At 46.8% G+C, this 24153-nt stretch overlaps 1 protein-coding gene across 1 annotated transcript in view; it reads right to left on the reverse strand.

The window, feature by feature from the left end:
• Atp6ap2 (ATPase H(+)-transporting accessory protein 2) overlaps window positions 1-24153 on the reverse strand; it is a 571904-nt gene that overhangs the window by 2248 nt on the left and 545503 nt on the right. The window contains exons 4-8 of the mRNA XM_077698402.1: window positions 22867-22998; window positions 21638-21739; window positions 15284-15475; window positions 13103-13255; window positions 8554-8667 (exon numbers count right to left, since the gene is read on the reverse strand). Coding sequence (XP_077554528.1) covers window positions 8554-8667; window positions 13103-13255; window positions 15284-15475; window positions 21638-21739; window positions 22867-22998 — 693 coding nt within the window. The remainder of the gene's footprint in view (window positions 1-8553; window positions 8668-13102; window positions 13256-15283; window positions 15476-21637; window positions 21740-22866; window positions 22999-24153) is intronic.

Here is a 24153-nt window from a genome sequence, read left to right on the forward strand (position 1 = left end):
TTTTTTATTGTTGGTCTTAAAATGAAGCTCCCAAATAATTCCTTGCAAGCAAGTCTTTTGCAGCTCCACTTTTCTATTAATAAAATAACTTCAAATATTTTCCCCCAATAATGCTATTGTTTCTTTTTTATTTTATTTTTCTTTTGCAGTCACAGGAAATTTTTGAGCTTGTTGCCAAGACATGCCAAGTAACAATGGAATGTTTCTCTGCAGCACACGACAGCACGCTCGCTAATACACAGCTCGCCTGGACACTAGCCCAAGATTTGCCTTTAGTATATGGTATTACAGTGGGACCCCGATTACAGTAAAACCCCATTACAACAGATCTGCTTACAACAGATACTTGGATACAACATACTGATTTGCAATGCTTGGTTGGTCTTCCTATCATTGATTAAACTTCCTTTACTACAGATGCTGTTACAACATACAATCGGATATAACAGACCATTTTGAAAGGTTAACAAGTCCACCTTGGCATCTCTACAGCAGACTTTTCAAGTGCAGGCAACCAACCATTCATTTGTTCGGTAGTACGTTTTCACAGTTTGTGCTTCTACCTCACAGTGTGATCAAATGACAACAATTTGCAACAATAAAAAATAATTGTGAATTAGTAGAAGTGAAATTTCTTGCATCCACTTGCAGTATGCACAAGTGTGATGTCCTGGCAGTCAAGTGATAGGATTTAGAATTTAAGTGTTATAGTGCAACAGATGAGATGCTTATAGTTACCATCATAAAAACAAAAAAACGTATGCCCTCATACATTATAGATGGCTAAATCTCCAAGCTTAGCAAAGAGATCTTTACTTCCATTTCATTTATATTCATGTGAAGACAATGGAAATGTAAGTGTAGGTTGAAGACGTGAAAGAGAGTAATATTAGTATGAGTGGATAAAAAGTTTTGAGGGGGTGCAATACAACAGGAGCCCAGTAAATGTAAGAAGAGTCATGCATGTGACTGTGATGTGCTTCACAGTGTCACAAGAAGATGAAACTGCTGAAAAACCCAAGTCATTGTGAGGGTTTGTTGGCCTAAAATACCAACTTGTTTAAGTTGTAACTGAATCTTGAGAAACTAACAGCATACTTTTAGTATTGTGTGATTTGTTTTTAACAGTTAAAAAGTCCAAACTCTTGTTATAACAGACTTCATCCATGATTCCGTAAAAGTCTGTAGTAACAGTATTTGGATTGTCCATACTTCTTTTATAGCAGACTGAAATCATGATCACTATCATGGTCTGTTGTAACGAGGTTGTACTGTACATGTCGTCCCCCAGTTTTACGACGACCTGCTTCTTACAACGGATCACAGTGGTCCCGGCAAACTCCCCATAGAAACAATGCATTAAAAACCCCCGTTATACAATGCTCGGGTACACGCGGTGCGCTTCATGCGACGGATGCTGGCAGGGTGAACCGGCGTTTTTCACACCTTTTACGCGGCCTCATCCTGACCTTTATTTCTTAACCCCCATTTGGCACTGCTTATGTGCAAATGTAAACAGTCCACAGCAGACCCAGCCACTTGCTGAAAAGACTCAAGCAAGCAGGCTAGTACTGGAGGGCAGGAGTCTTCGACGGACGGCCCCACGCGACAGTGGAACGCCAATGCGCCAACCACGAGAAGTCAAAGCCCAGGTAGCCAGCAGGCCAGCAATTTGAAGCTCCCATCGCACCCACAAACGTAATACCCAGGGTGTCTACCAAGTTGACATTTTCAAATTCCCTGAGTTTTCCAGGTTTTCCCTGAGTGATTTTGCTAAATTCCCTGAGTGACACAGAACTTCGTTTTAGGGCAAGGCAGGCCGACACCATGTCGCCAGATGCTGTCACACTCTAATAAGCATGTTATAAAATAAGAAAAGACATAATACAGTTTGAATGGTAACAAGTAATGTTTATTTCATTAAAAAACAATGCAAAAAAAAGCAAAATTTCACTGCTTTAAAGAGTTTATTTCGGTTTGGATCAGGGACACCTTCATCTCGGCATCAGCCAACACTTTCTGCTTCTTGAGCTCAAGCTCCTTCAAAGCGGTGGCCGCACGTTTCCTTTCCCGTTGATTCCTCAATGCATCGGCTCTTTCTTTTCTCGTCCTCTCCAGCTCTTCCTTCCATCGCGCGTTCGCCCCACGCACCATTTGAAGCATCCTCTTCGTCAACGGTACACTGGCAACTCCTCCAGCCGACGACACGGCGTCGAAGACAATTCGCTGGGCGACCAGAGATTGTTCCTTCTGATTTTCGACAAGGCAGTCCTTGTTGATGGAAAATCCCCGCTCAACAGACGCATTTCCGTGCGAAAGAGAGAGAATTATCTTGGTGAATTATCTATGACGTGTGCGTCATAACAGCGTTAAGACACCACCTCACCTCAGCATTTATGACCTCTATGTCACGCTGAAAGATATCCTTTGCTGCACGCTCGGGTTGGATGTCTGTAGCTGCAGTTGAAGCAAATGATGGCGGCACAGAACTTGACGCCACTGGCCCGGCTTGCACAATTGCCGCCGGCGGCTTCCTTGCCGGCGTAGTGAAAAACGAAGTTACAGAGGGTGTTGCGGCTCCGGTCGCAGCAAGTCGGTGCTTCTTACTTTCCGCGTGACTTGTCAAAGCTCTTCTTCCCATGTTGCTGAGCGAAAACTGTTTTCTGCACAGCACACAGTAGGCCGCGTTCGTGTTACTTTCAACGGGCCTAACCCAGGCTGCAAACTGGCAGTGTTCCGGATTCGTCCAGTCTTGGACGAAAGTGCACTTAAAAGTCGTCATACTTGTCACATCAACGCGTTGCACAGGACAAGCGCAGAGAGTTGATTTGGGATTCACGTTCGAAATCACAACCACCGCACCTACACTGCGTACACTCCGCGTCAAATTCGTTTGGCGCGCAGCGAAAGGTACGGAGCCAAAACACGCACAGTGTCTTCCTACGCAGCGAAATATAGTGCCGGCTTGCAGTTAAAAATCAGCTCTTGAAACAGGGTACAACGTATATATTCGATATTTAAGACGTATTTATAACACAACTGCAAACTTTTAACTTTTAAAATGAAGGAAAATGTTTTTTTTTATTACGCCAAATTCACGTGTCAACTTACTAGAAACCGCAGTAGATGGCACCAGGTGTTGAAGCTACTGCATGCTACTGCGCGGAGAGAATGGGGGAGCAACGCGCCACGCCGGCACCCCCGGCGGCCGAGGCGGAGTAGCACACTTACCGCATCCCCCTTCACCTGTAGTGCTGCAAAAAGCTATCGCGGTTGTCGCGGCTCGCAACGTACGCGGAGTGGGGAGGCAGGGTCGGGGGGTCGTCGAAGCGGTCGAATAGCTCACTTGCGATCCGCACGAAGCGCATTCTCTGCATCAGACGGCGCCATCAGAGACAGCGCGGGGAAACTGTACGCTTTCGACTCGCTCTGTTACTCGAGCCAGCATTACCGTGTTTTATTACAGCTAATTTTCCCTGATAGAAGCACAAATTTGTCAAATTCCCTGAGTTTTCCCTGATTTTTTCCAGGCTATTCAAAATCCCTGAGAATTCCCGGTTTTCCCGGTTGGTAGACACCCTGATACCCCACGGCAATGACCGAATCCCCGCTTTCCTCGACCGCCTGTACTCCCGTATAAATTGTCTGCGGCCCTGGCCACCCTCTAACCTTTTTCCTTCTCCCTCTCATATTGCTAGGCTGCGTCAGCCTTCCCAGCTCATCTCACACGCGCAAGGTGCAGGGTTGGCTGGCTAGCACAGACGCCGCAGGAGTGATGGGGTGGGGGCACAAAATACCTAGACGTTTTTTTTTAGAAACTTGAGATTCCCGTTAGTGGTTCACAAATTACGCGAGAATGCACAAAATATAGTAGTTTAAATAAGTTCTTAGCCCACATGTTGTGTGAGATCACCTATTAGGGCAGAATTTACCCGTGCCCCGATCATACGACACCCTGGTCATACAACGCTTTCGCACGGTTCTTTGAAAGTTTTATTAACAAGGTTCCACTGTCGCATAAAGCTCTATCAGCCAGTCGGTTCTGTTCTTAACTCCATCTGCTAGATGCCCTTTAAAGCAGTCGAGATCACGAAGGGCATTGCCCCGTAGTAAGCCGCCTTGTAGGTTCTGCCGTGCTGTTTTCACCCAGTCTAGGAGACACTCGTCAGACATCCGTATCTTTTCTAAAAACCTGGACTACAATACATTCTAAGGAACTTTCCTTTTGGCAAAGTTTTTTCTAACTCTAATGATAATGTGCCTACTCAAAATCGATCGTGTTTATATACAATTTCAATGCCCTTTTCACCGCATTCAACCCATTCCTAAGATAAGTAAAGCAATTTATTGGTTAGCTCAGAAAATGTCCTTTCAGAATCGGTTTGGTATTAACTTATGTGATAAACACACGATTTCTAATGCAAATCTGTATCACCAGAGTATGGAAATTGGGCATTATCGTTGCACACTGCTAAAAAATAGAAAAGAAAAGGAAATAAGAAAGGCACACTGTTCGCAATTACGGTGCATCAGTATTTGCTTTTCGTTAGCAGGGCACCAATGGTGAATCGGAAGACAATTTTCAACGGTTTGATTTGCTCTTTGACAATAATATTGTTAAAATAAGCTACAAATGTGAAAAAGTGTCTATTTTAAAAGTTAGTTTTTAATTTCAGGCAGTGCTATTTAGTATTCTATTGTAAATATTTTTGAAGACCAGTCATAGTAGTTCTAAATACCATTAGGATCATATAAAAACAGTTCACAACAGTATTGGTTTTGTTTCTGTGTTAACGAAATTTATATGCCGGGCTATTATGCAGCTATCCAACTTCGAGCAGGATTTGCCGTGGTGCCTACGTTGCACGCCACTGCTCCCCGAGAAAAGTATGCTGCTCGCAATTTCACTCCATGCACAACTGATTTCTGTGATAAGAGCTCCAGCTGCAGGTCAAGAGATAACACCCAGTTGTCGAATATCAGTTCACACCAGGACAATGCTTCAAATCAGTCTTGAACACCACCAGCTATTCACCGACCAGATTCGTTTCTGTACATGGGCATTTCTGGTGGTCTAGTATTGGTACTAAGCAAAACTGTGTTGAGATGGTATTCATTGAAAACTTTAGCTGTCAATTTCTTGGCTTGGCAGCACTGGAAACGGCCACGAACATGGCGCGGCTTGTGCCACTGCTCCCGCACGCCGCAAAAAAGAAAATACCAGTGTGCGTCGTCTGCTCTGTTTCTTCAACCCGATTCTCAATGGTGGTGTCACCAGATAGGTTATTAGGCGCACTCACATTGAAGTCGAGGCATTACTTTGCATTTGGTGGGGTACAGTTTGGAAGTACCGCCATCCCGCGGGCCTTGACATAACTAGTGATGGCCCACTCACATGGTTGCCTGCATACATGTCTCGCTAGTGAATACCTCCTATACTAAGACAGACTGCAACAGTTTTGGTACTAGGTGACCCTACAATGCAGGAGACTCTTGCTACTAAATTATTTTTGTTGCATGACAGTACCTTGGTGAAAGCTTGCTGGGCACAATTCTAATGCATCACACCTTATTTCCACAAGTAGGGCTCCACTAGCAAGTCCGAAGGTGACAGTAAATCGCAACTGTACGTTAAAGGCATAATAAACTGACAGTGAACAGCAGTTTCATTTTCACCACCAAGAGTCATTTTTAACTCCGAGTGGATTTCTCGGCATTTCCTGCTTGTCCCAAATCTTGTGCTGGCATCGTGCGGGCATTATGAGCGCCACCTTTTTTTTTTGTCCCACCAACTGTTGAGCACCAATTAATTTTTCTCCAACGATTTGAAATGATTACCTACAAAATTTATGTTCTCAATTCTTGTTTTTTTTTATCGCTGGTTTTTTATACAGACTGGACTCTTGTTAAACAGGATTGCAGGGGACGGGGAAAATTTGTTCCATTAAAAGTTTTGTTTACAGAAAGAAAGGGTTCAGCATTACCCATGCGAAACTTCAGTAACAGTGAAAATGGTGCACTATGAGCACTATCTGTTTTGCACAAGAATAAGCCATTGGTGTTTTTTTTTTTCTTTATGTAATAAAGTTGTCGTACCGTATGTACCCCTACCAGAATTTACAAAAAGTGTCAATAGTCCACTTATTCTGCCAGCAAATTCCAGTGAGAACTGCAATTTACTGGCTGGTGGAAAAGGACTTTGTTTGCTTGTTTTAGCTCTGGCAGCCAACTTTTTAATAGTGCCACCCATACTTGATAGGCTCTGCAGAAGGTAAGGATGCTCTTGAGGACGGCGTACTTTCGAAGTCTCGAAGTCGCTAACCATCTCCATCTTTCTCTCCAATGCAAGGGCATTGGGCGGTTGTTTCTGTGCTGCCATCAGATGGTGAATTCATGACGAACTGCAGCATTAAACATGCTTCAAGCGTGCGGTGTACCTGAGGAAACCAGAAACCCCTGGTGATGGAAACCAGAGAATGGTGTGTACCCCAATGGCACTGCACTTGCCTAACTAGCTGCATTTTGGAGTGTTTTGGATTCTGTTCGAGCGATGGTTGGAAAATTTGTATTCTGATCAATGAGATTTTCTTTACACTGCCTTAATACAAAACCAACCATGAACCGTTTGTTCCATTTAAGCAGTCGTTCCCTAAACAATTTCCGTTTATCGAGATTCCCCAGTACAACTTTTTTAGCAAAAATATTTTTAGCAAAAAATAAACAAGCTTTCTTAGACCCTTAAAAGCAATAAGCTGCCCTCTGGTAACAAAAGATTTTATGTCTTTGCCACAGAAACGCACTGATGGTTGCTTCAGGGGAGCGAGGCAGCTGGCGGTCATACACCGGCCAAAGACCTGCCGCTCCTGTCGGCCATCTCTATCCTCATAACTTTACTCGCATGTGGTTGTGGAAATAAAATGTTCTCCTACCTTCTACCCACTAAAGTGTTTTGAAGTCCACCAACAATGCTAACAATGTTCAGCTTTTACGTGCCGCGCTGTTAACTACTGCTTCGAGTGCACCAGCCTATGGTGATGGCCCTACAGCCAGTTCCTACAGATGATTCTAGACTGAATATGCCAACTGCTGGATCAGCGTACAAAAAACAAGGCGCGACTAAGAAAGATGAAAAGACATGTTCTGATGAAAGAAGCAGTAGAATGCTTGTTGCAGCGCAGTACACACTGTGGTCAAGCTTCATTGATTGATGAGGTTTAACACGCCCTCAGGCTACTCTGGCGATGAGGCGTGCCATAATGGAGGGCTCTAGATTAATTTTGACCACCTGGGGATCTTAAACGTGCGCCGAAATCTCATAGACGCGGGCGCTTTTGCTTTTCGCCGCCATCAGAAAAGCGGCCACCGCAGCCGGTAATCGAACCCAGTGTCCTCGTGCTCAGCAGCACAACGCCTTAGCCACTGGGCCACCGCGGCGGGTACTGTGGTCAAGCTGCACTGTCAAATTACGATTAAGCACATCCCCTGCACATTTTTTCCTACAACAGTCAAGCCCACTTATAACAATACCGTTTATAACAATAGTATATCGCATATGACGATGAACAACTATAGCCCCGGCTGCTTTTGTAGGCGTTCTATGGTAAAATAAACCACTTATTACAATGCATCAGTGCCGAGATATCGGACATAACTACTGAATCCGGTTACAGCGTGCACTGAAAATACGAGTGATAATCCAGCCCTCCGCGCCGACAGCGCCGCAGACCACGATGTGCTTCACATCCCTTCCACCTCTCAGAAAATGAGTCGACTGCACCGCTTACGAGGAAGCGAGAGGAGGAGGAAATAAGGTTTCCTAACAAACCCCCCTCCCAGCGCCGGCACTTTGGCATTGTCCCCACGCCTGCTCGCGAACTGGTGCACCGCTCGCTCGCACGTTCACCTGCTGTGTCACTTGCGCGCCGCTTTTAATTTGATTGAGTGGATGCCTTTTCAACTTCCTCCATTTTTCCATGGAAGGGACGTCAGTGCCGATGCTTTGGAAACGTCCGAGTGCCTCACTGGAGAGGTGATTGTTGCGCGGATAAGTGCTGCGGACAGCGGCGACAGTGATGACTCTGACGATGAGGTTGTACATCCTACATGGGTAGTGTCTTTGCAGGAGGTCCAATGCATGATACAGTCCGTCGGGAGACTTCGTTCGGCCAAGGACTTTTCGCTCAGCTAGGTAAAGCACCTATAGATGCTCTTGACAAAGATGTGCGCCAGCTTCACGGAAAGCAAACAAAGCTTACCAACTACGCCATCTTTTCTGCAAATCAGTCGTAGTACGACCTTGGTTGCATGCAGATAAAATGTTTTGGTCTCCGTTTCGCCTTTTTTTTTTTTTTTTGCAATTCCACTTATAACAATTATTGGTTATAACGGTGAAATTTTCTTGACACTTGAATATTGTTACAAGTAAACTAGACTGTATTCCTAATTCTCACTTTCGCCACAGGTTGTAAAAGAAAAAAAGCAGCATGAAAGGAGGTCTACTTCAGAACGTCCACAGAAAAAACTATCAGAACTCGGTATGAAGCGGAGACTTACGTCAGCTTGCAAGAGGGAGCGAGACTTGCGAATGAGGCCCGTCGTCTTGTCGTTCTGTGTAATCACCACCAGCAGAGCCTTGTCGCCATACGCTTTCTTCAGGGTGCTCTTGGCCTGAAAGGGGGGAGTAAAATGCTCCTCATCAGTGGTGCTGTTCATTTCAATGCAGTCAGTGAATATCCTAGCAGGGGTGCACGGGGCCACTTCAGGCCAGCTGGAACCCCTGTGCATGCAGAAGTCGCACCACACACAAAATATTCCTGCTTGTGCCCCGCTGCCGCCACAGCGTGGTTACACCTAGAGTAGTTTGACAGAGCCACGCAGCACAAAACATACAGCAGCACATTGCATTTTGCAAAACATGAGGAAGAAAGACAATAGAAAAGTGCTGCACCACAGCGAAAGGAAGGAGGACCTTTTGACACCTGCCTGCAGGGCCTGGCTAGTCACACTACAAACACTACTTCCCCGGATTGAGGCATCAACTACGGCAGTGGCATATGGCAGGAGATGTAAGCTAAACAGATCGTGTTTTATAGGTAGAAAATGTTAAGGGGACCATAACGACAAACTACTAAAGTGGAATCTAGACGATACAATTCTGGGTGATACGAATTTCAAGATGATACGAATTTCTGAGAAGTCCTGGCGAAATTGCATTGTTTGCACTGGGAAAAATTTCGGTTCTTATGAACGAACCTGCGCGGCCTGGCGGATGATACAAAACGAGCCGGCGAGGCGCGCGACTGCCGAGCGAGCAAGCGATGGTGACGTACGGGCTCTCTCTCCCCACTTTGTCAATCTTTCTCCAGGAACGGCAGAGCTGTTGTTTTCTACTCGCAAAAATGCGCCGCGCGCACCACACATACTGCTGACACTGCCGCGAAACCACCCGCACACTCGGCGCGGTGCAGCCGGTGGTGGCAACAAGGCGGCAGCTTCTACCATGAAGTGGTGCGGGGCACTCGAGCGCTTCTGAACGCTCTTTAAAATGCCGCTCAAGGCACACACAAAGTTGAAGCAACAAAAGAGCTGATAATGTGGGCAAAAATGGTACTACGTATAAAACATCATCCACGCCGTTAACGAAAGCAACCATGAAATATCTGCTGGGGTGGTAAGCCTAAACATCTCTGGCGGAGCCAGCCAGCTGTCTCGAGCGCTTCGAAACTGCCGCCATGAAGCGCACACTTCCCCATAGGCGCAAGTTGTCAGGCTCCTCCCACTGCTGTGCACGTAGCGTGCCATTTTCCAACCGAGGCAGAAGCTGCCGTGGGCATGGAATCGCCGACGCGCACGAATCGCGCACAATAATGCTCCATGCAGTTCACGCTTTGGCTGTTGCGGCGTGTAGTGAGCTCAAGCACCATGAGTGAGGAGACGAGTGCGAAGTTTTAGCGCTCCAGAAAGGACTGCTCGGCGACATGGAGGTTAAAGAAAAGCAGAAAAACCACATTTCTTCACATGAAAGTAAGAAAAGAAAAAAAAAAAAACGACAACTTTTTTTAGTGCTTTGTTTTTTGGTCTGTGTTGGTTAAATACGAATACGATATGGTTCAGGTGATACGAATATTTTTCGCGGTCCCACGAGATTCGTATCATCGAGATTCAACTGTACTTTCTTTCAGTTGGAAGAACCGGTAGCTCACTAAACTTAAGTCCAGCCCCGAAGGACATTTTTCTTTGACTGAGAAAAGATACGAAATAGTATTGAAAAACTTTCAAGTTTCATGCCACACGACATCAACAATGACGCAGTAGGGGGAATACTAAAAACATTTTCACTCAGATCAAATGGAGCTACAAGCACCACTACAATTGCCCAGTGATGTTTCTCGATTGATTGTAGGGTTTAATGCGCCGACGCAACGCAGGCGATAAGGCGCGCCGCAGTGGAGGGCTCTGGATTAATTTTGACCGCCTGGGGATCTTTAACGTGCGCCGAAATTTCGTACACATGGGCGTTTTAGCTTTTCGCCTCCATCAGAAAAGCGGCCGCTGCGGGTGGGAATCGAACCCGCGACCTCGTGCTCAGCAGCACAACGCCTTAGCCACTGAGCCACCGCAGCGGGTACAGTGATGTTTCTCAGTCGTGGCGCAAGTCGGCAGCTACCTGTAGTGCAAACAAGCCCCTGTGACGTCGTAAGGACCTTGCAAGAAAGGGGCTGGTAATTGCCACTGAATCATCTGTTTTCTTTAATATCTTGCTTAGTCAAGGGAAGTTTACATCAAAATTGGCCCCATTATTATTAGTTCAATGCAGTCTTCTAAACGAATCAAACGTGTATTTTGTCTTCATTGAACCTTTAAAACGGCCATGCAGACAAATACAAGTTTGCTTTATTAGAAAGATTTCGTGTTTTATAGTGCCCCCAGTGCTTGTCCAGCAGCAAACGATGCAGTATTCACTGAGAAATTAATCCATTTAAATTCTGATTCTACCACCAAATCGTGTGTTTCCAAAACATCAGCAATGAAGTCATAAGTGGGCATACTCAAACAAACTTTCACTGCATCATTCGGCTTTGCAGCCTTGTTTCCCGTCAGTCCCCCCAGATGGCGTTACCATTCTCATCCGTGAACTGTTGTCTGCTGTTGCTTTGTTTTCGACTGTTTTTGCTCCTGGTTTGTTTTTGTTACTGTGGAAAGTAATAGTTTCGTGAAACATGGGGTATGCTCGTCAAACAGAGTGACGTAAGATAATGTCGCCTACGTCAATCGGCCAGCATTGTGTAAGACAACTCCAAAGCGGCGGACTGCTGTGGAGCTAAAACAAGCATAGTGCGTCCACTGCCAACAGCAGTGTGCATCGGTACTTCTGTGCTTATGCGTATTTTCGTACCTTTCATTGTTTACCACACCATTCTAACTGCTGTAAAATGAATAAGCATTCCATTTAAGTGTAAATAGCTCATTCGGCAAGCTTATAAGCCGTGTCTAACTTGCGTTTACTTTTGCCTGCCTCAGCCAATCACACAGCTGAGCACATACGACATCATAGGTCCTGTTGCAGAAAATGAGCTAGTGGGTCGCATGGCCATTCCCTTTTTTACTAACTGCTTAGCTTGTTTGAGCGAAGTGTACGTTAAAAGTGGTGTTAGTATGAATCTAACGAGGCAATCTTTCAAATGAACCAAACTTGTGTTTTGTCTGCATGGCCCCTTTAAGGCTTTACGGCATCTGCTGCCAAACACTGCCCATTTTCTCAATAAGGGTTTGAACTGCTGCTTTCCATGATTTGATTAATTGTAAGGTTTAACGCGCCGATGCAACGCAGGCGATGAGGCGCGCCGTAGTGGAGGACTCCGGGTTAATTTTGACCACCTGGGGTTTCTTAACGTGCGCCGCTGCTTTCCATGCAGTTGAATTGTGTAAAGATAAGAGAGCAACAAAAATGCTACGCAGCTTCTTCCTTGGCGAATTTAAAGGAAGAAACTCAGGTCTACGAAACATTCTGCTGACATCTGCAGAGGAATTCGTAATGACATGAATGGTGCTGCAGATAACATTTAGGCACTTTGTAAGGACCTGTGGAATGTTATTTCCGAAAACTGAAAGCCAGCAAACAGCTCGCTTCCAGGATGGAACACACGGCACATTACCTAAGAAGTAACAATCATGAGGTGTCTGGTATGCATGGTGAGTTGACACACTGACCACATTTAAACATGACACAACAGGGAAACTATTTCTCCATTCAGTGCCATTTTCAGTCTGCCCATGAGATTTTAATGCCTTACGGAACAAAAAACCTATACAGCTAGTGTGGAAAGCCATATCCCTCACCTAATGTGCTGAAGCTACAGATGGGTTGTGCGTGTGTTGTTGTGGAAGGCTGCAGAATAATTTAGGCCGAACGGTGCACTAAGGTGTTGCACAGCGGATGTCTTCCTATTTTACCTCCACCAGTAGTGCAGCCTTCAGGGTCAATGATCGAGTGCGCAACTATGTGCACGAAAGCAAATGCCTCAGCCAAGTGCGAAAACCACTCATGAGTACAAGCGCACCATCAGCGACCTTATAAGAGAAGCCCGATCTGCCGGGCACAAGCTCATGTTTTTGCAAAAGTGGCTGGTACGTAAGAAGCGGTTGCCGTGGCAAAATATTTTTCAACGATGCTATCCAAATAGCCGAGCTTTGACTGACTCAGCAAAAATGGCAACACTAAACGTCACATTTTTGGGCATTTAATGCGCCGATGCAACACCTGCTGAGCTATGAGGCACACCGTAGTGAAGGGCTCTGGATTACTTCTTACCACCTGGGGATCTTTAACATGCCACAAAATTTTGACACGAGTTTTTTCACTTTTTGCCTCCATCTGAAAAGCAGGCACTGCGGCTGGGATCGAACCCACATCTTTGGGCTCTCAACGACACCACTAGCAGAAGCTCTACCACAAACACCTTGTGAAACACCTTCGTCGTTGGCACTCAGCTAAACAGAAAGAGCTTGTAGTGGGCGTTAGTGAGACAGAGACAATCAAAACACACAACCCCCGTTCCCGTTCATTTTTGTAGGCAAAAAACAAAGAAACATGGCAGCCCACCTTGTCGACAAACTCCCGGATGAGCCGGAGGGCGTGAGAGGCCTGGTAGGACTCCTCCGTGTAGCGGTCCATCACGTGCCGGAGGCCGCTCAGTCGCAGCCACACCACACTTGGAGCACCGCCCCCGCCCTCCTTGGATGCACGCCTCGCCAGCTGTGTGCAGCATTTTGGCAGAGAAAACAAGATAGTTGAGGATAGATTCCTCTTCCGGAGGAAGGAAAGAGAAAAAAATTAAAGCCGTTCCACTCAACGTGAAAGCTGAGTGGAACGGCTTATGAGCTGAGAGCTTATGTCTATATAAACCGCTTGGTTTTCGAAGCCTCTGTGGGACGCCGCTACGATGGGACGCCACTACAGCAGTATGCCGTGAGGCTCTACTTTGGTCCGGCGAGCGAGCTATGACGACAAGGTGAGCCCCAAAGTGCTCCACACTTAAAGCACAGAATACAATGACTGCTCATGGCTATATTCATGCACCTGTGAACATACACACACATCTCCACATGGTCCTGCCCATCATTCTGCTGCTCGCTTTAGTGAGGAGGAAATCATGGTTGTTGAGAAGCATATCAAGAGTAGACCACAACGAAATTGCTCTGACAAGAAAAATTTTGCTTTGATTTTAGAAGACCATTATGTGTGATAAGAAAAAATGTCACATAGCGAGTAAGCGTGCTTTTCAGGCACTCATCTCTAGGTATGTTTGCCTTGGAGGCCCTTCGGCGAAGGGCCTTTTATCAACAACTAACGACCTGCATATACCTATGACATGCTTTGTGTCACGTGTTGCAGACGGACAGACATATCTGGGGTAGTTGCCCAAGAATGCTTACACATAAAAACAATCCCACATTTATTGCAAACAAGCCTAAAGCAAAAGGTGAAGCACATTTCTACAATACGGGCAAAATTATCAGGATGCCTGGAAAGGTAGGAGATACTAAATTACCACTGCTCCCAAAACGACGCATCACATAATTTGAAGTTGGGGCACCAGAGGCAGTGATATCGTGGGGCAAGAATGTTCAGGTTGGCAACAGTTTCCTTTCCGTTTTTGTGGAGAAAACATGCGGCACTACTGCATTGTTACTTACCAAACCACCGACACCGCTGCACAGAAGAAGCCTGCCTGTCTCTAGGTGAAAACAGCGCAAGGAAAGATAAAGACAGAGATAGGGTAAACACAAACACAGTGCTGTGTTTGTGTCAAGTGCTCAACTTCAACGGCTCTTGAGCCAGCCACCTCCAACAATGGCAGCGACTATGGCAGTGATCACGACAGCAACGAACAGGCCTATTCTGAGAGCTTCCACAGTGGAGCTAACATCCGTTTTTTGTTCTTTTACCAATTGCTTTTTGATTTCTTTTTTGGTAGGCTCAACAACAGCAGCGATGATCAAGCCTAGGCCAAGAGCACCCACAGTGGAAAAAAAGCCAGTTTTTCTCCTTTCCTTCACAAATCACTTGTGATGTTTTTGTTGCGTTGGCGGACATCAGAACTAGGGGCGTAAACTTATTTTCGAAGTCGACTAATACGCGGCAATATATGGTAAACACAATATCCAAACAAATAACCGAGATAGTAAAGGAAACGTGAAGCAATGGCGACATGTGAAGCGGTGGCATCACAGAATCTTGTTAGTGCGATTGCGGACCACTGACCTAAGCCGTCACCAAAAAAGATGACTGGGCAATTGCAGTGGGGCCTCTAGCTTCGTTTTATCATATCACTTGAATGCTAATGTGAAGTTCACACGGATAACCTTGCTGTTAGTTCTGGCCCATACTATGTCACTGTAGAGTGAAATTTGCAAGATTTCAAATTGGTATTTCTTGCATTTTTTCGATTAAAAAAAAAAAGTCTTTCGTGGCTGGTACAGAGCTGGGCAAGTTACCAAAGGCCAGTGCTCTAAAACTGAAGAAAGTAGTTTTTTTGCCATCATGGCCCCCATAAGAGGAATGAGCAAAACAGCTAAGACTCTATTGCTTCACAATATGCGACGAAACACGTTAACGCCGCAGACAAGCAGGCACAATCGAATTAGACTGCCCCTCATTTGCGAAGGCACTCGTCCTGCTTTTCTCATCCCGCGGCACACAGCTTTTACGAGGTCAACTGTACAGCCACATGTTCAGGGCAAATAAACGCGTCCCAACTTGTTAGAGAACAGCCCTGCCCACCTGCTGCAGCATGAGCTTGGCGGTGTGCAGCTCGACGGCGAACTGGTCGTCCCCGGGCAGGGAGACGTTGAAGGTGCCATCACGCAGCACCTTGGCCAGCTCGGCGTCCTTCACGGCCTCCTGCAGCCGGCTGTCAACCTCGGGGGACACCGTCAGCAGCAGCTCGGGGTAGGCCGTCTTGGCCCCGTACAGCTAAGCACCACAGACAAGAACAACCAGACAAGGATTACTGTGTCACCCAATGCAGGTTAACCCCGATACTACCACGGGGGAGAACACCCGTCCCCTTTTTTTATGGGTATCGATAGAAAAAGGTGTGTGCGCAAACTGTACGGCTTTTGGAAAGGTGATGCGACATTACCAAAGCGAAGCCACATAAATGCACTTTTAAAGGGGCCATGCAACACTGCAGACAAGCGGTTTCACTCTTTCCTTTGTTGGTGAAAGCACTGTGAAAGTGTAGTCATGGCCAGGACAGAGTCGCTCTTCGTGATTTGCATGTGGCAGCATGTTGCAGCAGTTAAAAGCTATTCCATCTGGTTGGGAGAATAAGCTACAAAATACAATGGAAACCCGTCCTGATTCCTTAACAGTTAACTTTTCAATTTAATGCATTTATGAACTCGACCTATGGAACAAAGCTGACCATCCAGCCCTATTTAAAAAGCCTTACATTAAAAGAAAAAGAGAGAAAAGTGGGAAAATTATTTTTAAAAAATGAAAATAATAATACATACATAATAAAAAAAAGTGTGTAAACAGTTATAGTTGGTGGGACTAGGGCAACAACTCAACCCCTCATAGGTTAGCAATGTTTGCTGACAAATCTGGAGGCAACATGACGTGTTTGCTAGCACCATCCAGTTACGACTGCAACCAAGGTACCTTATCACAAAACCTTCCTACTAGTGCAACGTCTGTCATTCAGACAGAAAGAAGCACTTGGGCGTCCTTCCTTACAAGACAATGCTTCACTCCGGTGATGCTACATTTTTTGGGTAGAGCGGTCACGCCACATTAGTTGTAATCCGCATCCGAGCTGTCCCTCCCAGTATACAAAATTGAATATTGGGGGAAAAAAAAGAACAATGCTCTAAAACGCTTTACTCCATGCATCATCATCACTATCATCATCACCATCACCAGCTGTCTCATATTGAAAGAACACTCCAACTACTGTGCAAAAGCGAAGGCTTTAGAGACCATTTCGTGTTCGTTGGTCATAAAATCTTGATGCCTACATAAAAAGTAAAAAAAAAGTATCATCTCGTCTGATCTTGACCAAAGGTACCTTCATTAAGGACAGCAAGTAAGAGGTAATTGCCAGGTTTTTACTAAAATTTAGGGGTGTGCGAATATCAATTTTTTAATTTCGAAGCGAATTCGAATAATAAAAACAAAGTTCGAATCGAATCGAATATTTTTCGAATACGAATACTTATTGTTTTATGTAAAATTAATGTTTTCACCATCTAGAGACACAAAAACTGCAGCTTTATTGCACAACAAATCACACAAAGTAAAATTAGGAAATACACAATACCATTGCACTGAACAGGTTAAGGTCGGCACTCACTTAAATGTTAACATGGAGAAAGGTTAACTGCTCGACATGTTCGGGGAGCAGTGACAACCTCCTGCTCGTCACCACTTTACCAGATACCGAAAACAGCCGCTCACTTGAGAGACTAGTAGCTGGCATGCCCGAGCCCGTGCACATTGCCGCGCGCTGATACAGTAAAATCTTGATGATACTAATCTCGCGGGACTGCGAAAAATATTCGTATCATCCGAAATTCGTATGAACCAACACAGACCAAAAAATTTAGCGCTGAAAAAAATGTTCGTTTATTTCTTTTCCTACTTTCGCGTGAAGAAATTCGTGATTTTTTCTGCTTTTTTTTAACCCCCGTGTCGCAAAGCAGTCCTTTCTGGAGCACGTAAAGCTTCGCGCTCGTCTCCTCGCTCGCTGTGCCCAAGCTCGCTACGCGCCGCAACAGCCAAGCGTGAACCGCATGGTGCGTTTTTGCACGCGATTCGCTCGCCTCGGCTCTGCGAGCGCTGTATTTTCACGCCCACATCGACGATTTCGCACCCGCGGTAGCGCCTACCTCGGTCAGAAAATGACGCACGACGCGCGCGGCAGAATGGAGGAGCCTGACTACTTGCAAAGAGATCGAGACAGCCGGCTTGGCTCCGCCGGAGATGGTTAGGCTTAGCACCCCGGCAAATATTTTATGGGCGCTTTCACTCGGCGCGGATGATGTTTTATAGTACCGTTTTCGCATGCATTATCAGCTCCTTTACCGCACAAGCAACTTCGTGTCTCCCTTGAGCCGCATTTTAAAGAGCGCTTAGAAGCGGTCGCACGAGCGCCCGCGCCACTTCGCGGCTGGAGCCGACGCCATGTTGACGCCGCCGGCCGCGCCGCGCGCAGCGTGGGTAGGCACTGTAGCGTGGGAGTGGTTTCGCGGCGGTGTCAGCGCGTTGGGCGTGCGCAGAGTGTTTTCGCGAGCAGAAAACAACAGCCCGGCCGTTTCTGTAGAAAGAGTGACAAACAGGGGAGCGAGAGCCGTCACTTGCTCGTTCGGCAGGCGGGTGCCTCGCCGGCTCGTTCGTATCTTCCGCCGAGCCGCGCAGGTCCGTTCGTAACAGCCGAAATTTTTCCCATTGCAAACGATGCAATTTAGCCGGGACTTTACGGAAATTCGTATCATCCCGAAATTCGCACCCCCAGAATCGCATAATCGAGAGTCCACTGTAAATAAACACCGATACAGACACGCTCTGAATTTTTTTTTTTTTTTAGTTTTGGGTGGTTCGAATATTTCGAATAAAAGTGTCGTTCGAATCGAATCGAATACCAAAAAATTCGAATCGAATATTCGAATTTTCGAATATTCGCACACCCCTACTAAAATTCAAACAGGCCTTCAAGCACCGGATTGTGCAGATAATATGTGGGAATATTTTCTAAGCTTCTCTGTACACACTACATAAAGTACATGGGGATGTGTTACAGTACATGCAAATAAGTAGTATGTCTATAAGTGCCCACATGTCTGCCATTCAGCCTTTTAGCAGTGAAACATGTAGGCCAGCTAACATGTTCAATCCAAACCCCAACTCAGAAATAGGCACCTGCAAACCTGTCTAGTATACAGAAAATTCAGACTTCAAACCCTAAGCACGGACACATAACAGAGCCATAACACTAGTGGCAAGATTTTGATTGAGGGTAGTGGTTCTGGCTTAATTTGTAAGAAGCCTCAATCAGAATTACACTTGCAACTTGTAATTGATTGATTGTACGGTTGAACGTGCCGATGTAACGCAGGCGATGAGGCGCACCGTAGTGGAGGGCTCCGGATTAATTTTGACCACCTGTGAGTCCTTAACGTGTGCCGAAATCTCATACACACGGGCGTTTTTGCTTTTCGCCTCCATCAGAAAACTTGTAACTTGTATCCTAAAGCTCTGAATCTACAGCAGCGAACAAAGCTAAACATACAAGCAGAACAACTCTCGACCCTTGTCTTTGCCCACATACAACAATAAACAGATTCTATCATGGCGAGGCTTACAGCATGAAAAAAACAACAACAAAAAAAAAAAGTGCCCCCGTCGCATGCCCCCGCGCGAGGGACACGAGTAAATGCAGAGCATTGGGGGTGGTCACGTGGCGTAGGTTGTGGTAGTTGGCAGTGGTAGTTGTAGTTGTTGTTGTCGTACGGGTGCGTCAACGGCGCTTGAAGGCCAAGTACGACGAAATGCACGAGGCGTTGGAGCACGGGGAGTTTGCGAGCTTGGACGAGTTCCTGCGCGCCTTCGACGTGCGGTCCGGGGAGGAGTACTCAGATTCTGCGGGTTGGCGCGTCGCGTCCGTGTGTGCTTCACGCGAGGACCCCCACCGAGAAGCGCGTGAACGCGTTCAACCCGTGGATCGGAAGGGTTCTCGACTCCAACATGGACCTGCAGATCATCCTCGACCACTACACGTGCGCGGCGTACGTAGTGGACTACGTCAACAAGGCCGACCGCGGCATCTCGTTCTCGTAACGCGGGGTCCGCCGCTCGCCGCCGACGTTTCGAAGCCGTGTCTCGCTCTCGATTCGATGGATCCGCAGCTCGACGCTGACGACTGGCGGCGGCCTCTCGTTCTCGACGCTCGGGATCGGCCGCTCGACGCTTCGCTGCTGCCTTAGCGCGCGCAGTAGAGGGAGAGGAGGTAGCACCTGCTGCTGCAACGCCTCTTTCAGCGCCGGAGCACGCGCATGCGCGCCCGCACCTGTTGTTGAGAGCGGACAACGCCCAGGGACCACGGGTGACAGTGCGAGTTAAAGAAATGCTCTGCATTTAAAATGGGTGTGGAAAGCTGACAGGCAGACAGACAAACATTTCTATTGGTGATGGCTCAAGGCCACAGGGTTCAAGGAGTGGATTAATAACGTCCGGCGCCATAGTTGCCTCACACATGAAGTGCCACAGCCCGGCCAACGTATCGTGATGCTGCCCACGTGGCCTGAGCAAGTCCTCATAAGAAAAAAGCCAGTCGGGACGGTGTTTTGCGTGAAGTGCGATGCAGCCCCAAACGGAATGGCGGATTGTTGGGGTTTCGTCGGCTTTGCAGGCGAAGCATCGGACTGGTCTGGGTTAGCGCAGCGGCGGAACCACCGTTGGGGAGGCTGCCAACGTGGGGTGTCATTTGGTGCGGGTAATTCCACCATCGAGCAGCCACGTCATCTGTATACGCGTACCCCGACCGCACCCGGTTGAGGAACACCTGAGCACCTCAGGACAGACCAGGGGGTGTAAGGTTGTCGCACGGTGGAATGGTACTTGATAATTCCTGCCTCTGTCGATTACGTCAACAACGGCGCCCCACATCTGGATCAGTGGGGATTGTAATTGATCTTGCAAGGGTTACGAACTGGGAGCGGTGTGGTGAAGCCTCGCTGGCAACAGCATGAGCCTTCTCATTTCCTGGGTGTCCTTGATGTCCAGGAATCCAATGTACCATTACCAGTGCCCCAGAGTCCGCCTTGAGTGTTTCGCATGTCTCTTTGATATCGTGGGCGGTGCTATTATGCCTCAATGGACCAATGAGGCACTTGAGTGCCTCAGTACAGTCAGTCAATATATGCACTTGGTCATAGCCCCATTCAGGGCGATCAGTGACAACCTGGCATGCAAGGTGAAGACCTTCCTTTATAGCACAAAGCTTTAAGTTCTGCATTGTCGGGGTCGGCCTCCAGAGAAAGAAGTCGAATGCTCTGGTGGTCGTATGGGTTAGACACTGCAGCCAGTGCCGCTAAGTGTTGGATTGTGCCGGGAAGTACCGTATTTACTCAAATCTAGGCCGATACCTTTTTTCAAAAAGTCGTTAACGAAAGTTGGTGGTCGGCTTAGATTCGAGGATGTGGTTATCCTGCCACCGCTAGACACTCAACGCCATGTCGCAGCCACAGGCTTGCAGCTGGGAGGTTTTCAAAGGGTTTTGAGAACTCTAGTTTACAGGCTCCATTTTGCGTGTTTGAATGTTGTGAACCATATGTTGTGAACCCAGCTCTCAGCGTTCTATGCTTGCTTGCGTATGTCGTCGCACGACTTGTGCCACCCTTGTGCTTTTTTTCATTCGGCTTATATTCGACGTAAGTTTTTTTTATTTTCTGACCTTCTGAATTTCGGCGGTTAGCCTAGAATCGAGGCGGCCTAGATTTGAGTAAATACGGTAGCACCGGCTACAACCAGTGAGGTGCGCCGCAGTGCAAGCCTCCGATGATGAGTTTTGGAGTGCGCCAATTTTTGCGCTGTAGTAAGCGTGTCCTTCTATGGGGGTATGTGATTCTGTATAAGCAGTGCGTCTGGCGCTGGAATGTGGCCTCCAGTGGTCAGTAATCGGCCCCCTTGCAGTGCGAGTTCATGGCGATCGTGGACTCCTCAGGATCGTGCAAGGAGCATAGCGGTACAGCTCAGAGTAACTCGCGCAACCGTTGGTTGAAGAATCAGTCGATCACAATTGTCACGAAAACGAATGCTGTAAGCAAGCGTTTGCGACTCCGATGGAAAGGTGACCAACAAACACTTTACTTTCCTTAGTGCAGTAAAAACCACGGACTAATAAAGCATGGTACTAAAAGAAAGCTTCGCTAATACATTTATTAATGAGAAATAGCGAGAAACAGCTGGCAGTATGTTTTTATATGTATTTCAGTCGGCATCCACCGAAATGCCGCTCTGGTATTCAGCCCCAAACCCTGCCAAGAATGAACAAGATTCACACTGCTACCGAAGACCTCAAGCGTGAATAGTGCTTAACAATGCTCAGGCTCAACTGGTTGCTGCCCTGCTCACCTTTTCCCCAGTCTTCATGTAGAGAACGACCGGCTCTTCCTGTGGAAACCTCTCGAACGTCCTCACAGCGAGCAGCTCCAACTGTTGCTGCAGGCTCACATCCTAGGGGGATTGGACACAAGGAAAACAATGATTTTGTAATGCCCATTTATTTCGACCCTGCATATGCATGTAGCCGCACTCTCACAGCCCCGACTCATTAGAACAGCTGAAAAAGAACCTGCCATTTCCATGCACACAGAGACTTTACGTTGCGATCTGAACATGGGAAATGGTCAATACACACCAATTGGTAGACAGGAACAGATATGGACCCACACACTCGAAAGTACGTTCATTTTCTATAGCTCATCACAGGGTGCTTGTGTAGAAACACTCGTCTTTGCAAGCTATGGCAAGCACCTCTATTTTTTCCAGTGTTCATCTGGGTGCCTGCCAGATAAGTTCTGAACTGTTGACACAGCACAGCTCCATCTTAGATCAATCAAAAGTGCCCAATGTCTTCTGCATACACGTCTGCATGCATCCCCCACCTTCATGTGACAGCATACACTGCCACCTCGAAACCAGTCGGCATTTAGATGATAGGATAGGATAGGCTAGATGATGTGTACCTCATTCCCAAAGTTCAAGACACAAGGTTGGCAGTTCAAAGCATGCCTGCACGACAAGTTGACGGCACACGTATAGAAAGCTGCTCAATGTTCTGCTCTTTAAAAATGTATGTTCACTGCAATGTAAGCAGACTAGGTACGTAAAGGAACATTTCCAATACCACGAGTGATGCAACGCCCCTAACTTGCATTTTTTTTTAATGGTCAATGCTTGTTTTTTTTTTATTATTATTATTGTTGTTCCACCATTAACTGGCTAAACCAAACCTGACTAGATTTACACACTGCTCTGTGAAAGAAAGCCCCCAATCAATGCACTGTGTTACTGAATTATTCAACAAAAGTGTTCAATAGTTCTGGGAACTGAAGTCAATCCGAGGTTTATGAGCTGCAGCTAAGGCCAGGCTATGAAGCACGGACACCATAGAGGAACGATAAACTAATTTACACCATGACCGGCTATTTAAAGTTTGCTGAAAAACGCTCTGTTATCGAAATGAGCCAATTAAATTCATTTTTCAGTGACATTTCTCTATGAGAACCAGAATGCTCTCGGTCGGAAAGACTCCCCAGAAGCTACAAAACCAGCAATGTAAGAATATCAAGAAGCCACACGTTTTCAAGGGGGAAGTTCTTCCCGGAAACGTCCAACGTCGTGTCACCATCGAAGCCGTCGAAGTCCAGCACGAGGGTGGTCTTCGGCACCTTGAAAGGGTTGACAGGCACCAAGCTGTTCCATGGATCAGCCTACGAAGAGTGAACAGTAAGGCGAAATTAACAAGCACAAAATCGAAGAGCTTTCTCTGAAGCCCCTAAGTTCTCGTGTGCACGATCACTGCACTAACTAGTCAGCAGGCAGCACATCAGACTGAGGTTTACTTAAAGAGATCCTGCAGCCCTTACCATTGACTACTTGGAATGTATTTTGGGGTAAAGCCTATTGTCCCAGCAATCTTCTCCCACAAGAATTACGAAAATCCGTTCCCAACCACCGAAACTGCGCGTGATGAGAAATCGCGCTCTCGACTCGACCGCAGACAATGCGGGCTTCCTCCCGGAGAGGGGGGCGGCTTGCGGCGGCCTTCGATATATCACATGCTGGGGAGTTTTCACCTTTTCTCCGCAACGTGTAGGGGTCTATTTCCGGTCTGGTGCCGCAAAAAAGCAGGCGTGGCTGCCTGCTCTCAAGCGCGCACTCAGGCTGGTACGGCTTTTTGGAAGCAATAAACGTTTGTTGTCGAGTGGTCTTATTGAAAAGGGTGTATTGAGCTCGTCACTTAAATTCCACACGCACTCAACACACAAAAGAAACGCCAAAACTGTGCGTACAGGTTCAGGCATAGAAGAGGTTGGTACACAGCGCCGACGACGGCGGATCATCACAGGAAATGCGAGAAATAAGCCGCGAAGTTGACCAGTGACAGCCGATAGGACAGCCATGGCCGCATTGACGTCATTTAGGCCATGCCAGTAGTGTATACTGCGGAAAACTGAAGAGAGCGTGGTTGGTTTTTCCGTGTCTTTCACAGCGATTTGCGCTCTCACCACTTCATGAATATCTGAGCCAAATATTGTACGCGCGTGCAGAATATTTCTCAGATATTCCTGGCAGTGTAATCTAAACATCGTGCAGGTTTACTTGCACTGCTCAAAAAGTGTTGAAAAGTCCCTTTAAGGCAAGGTAATTTTCTGCGCTTTTTGGATGCCTGGACTGAACCATTCAGCTATCAGAGGCCTGCTCAACCATACAACAATTGCGCAATGAGCAATTCCTGTGAGCAATCCCCCATACTGGAAACATGTGGGCATGTCTATGCCAAGTGGCTAACGTCTGTGCTTGATCATCGAAGGGGCGCACAGAACAAAAACATTTAGTTAAACAGCCCACACTTCTACACAGCC

The sequence above is a fragment of the Haemaphysalis longicornis genome, unplaced genomic scaffold (genome assembly GCF_048455015.1).
Source record: "Haemaphysalis longicornis isolate Haplotype H1 unplaced genomic scaffold, Haemaphysalis longicornis Haplotype H1 scaffold_2, whole genome shotgun sequence".
NCBI classification, from domain to species: domain Eukaryota; kingdom Metazoa; phylum Arthropoda; class Arachnida; order Ixodida; family Ixodidae; genus Haemaphysalis; species Haemaphysalis longicornis.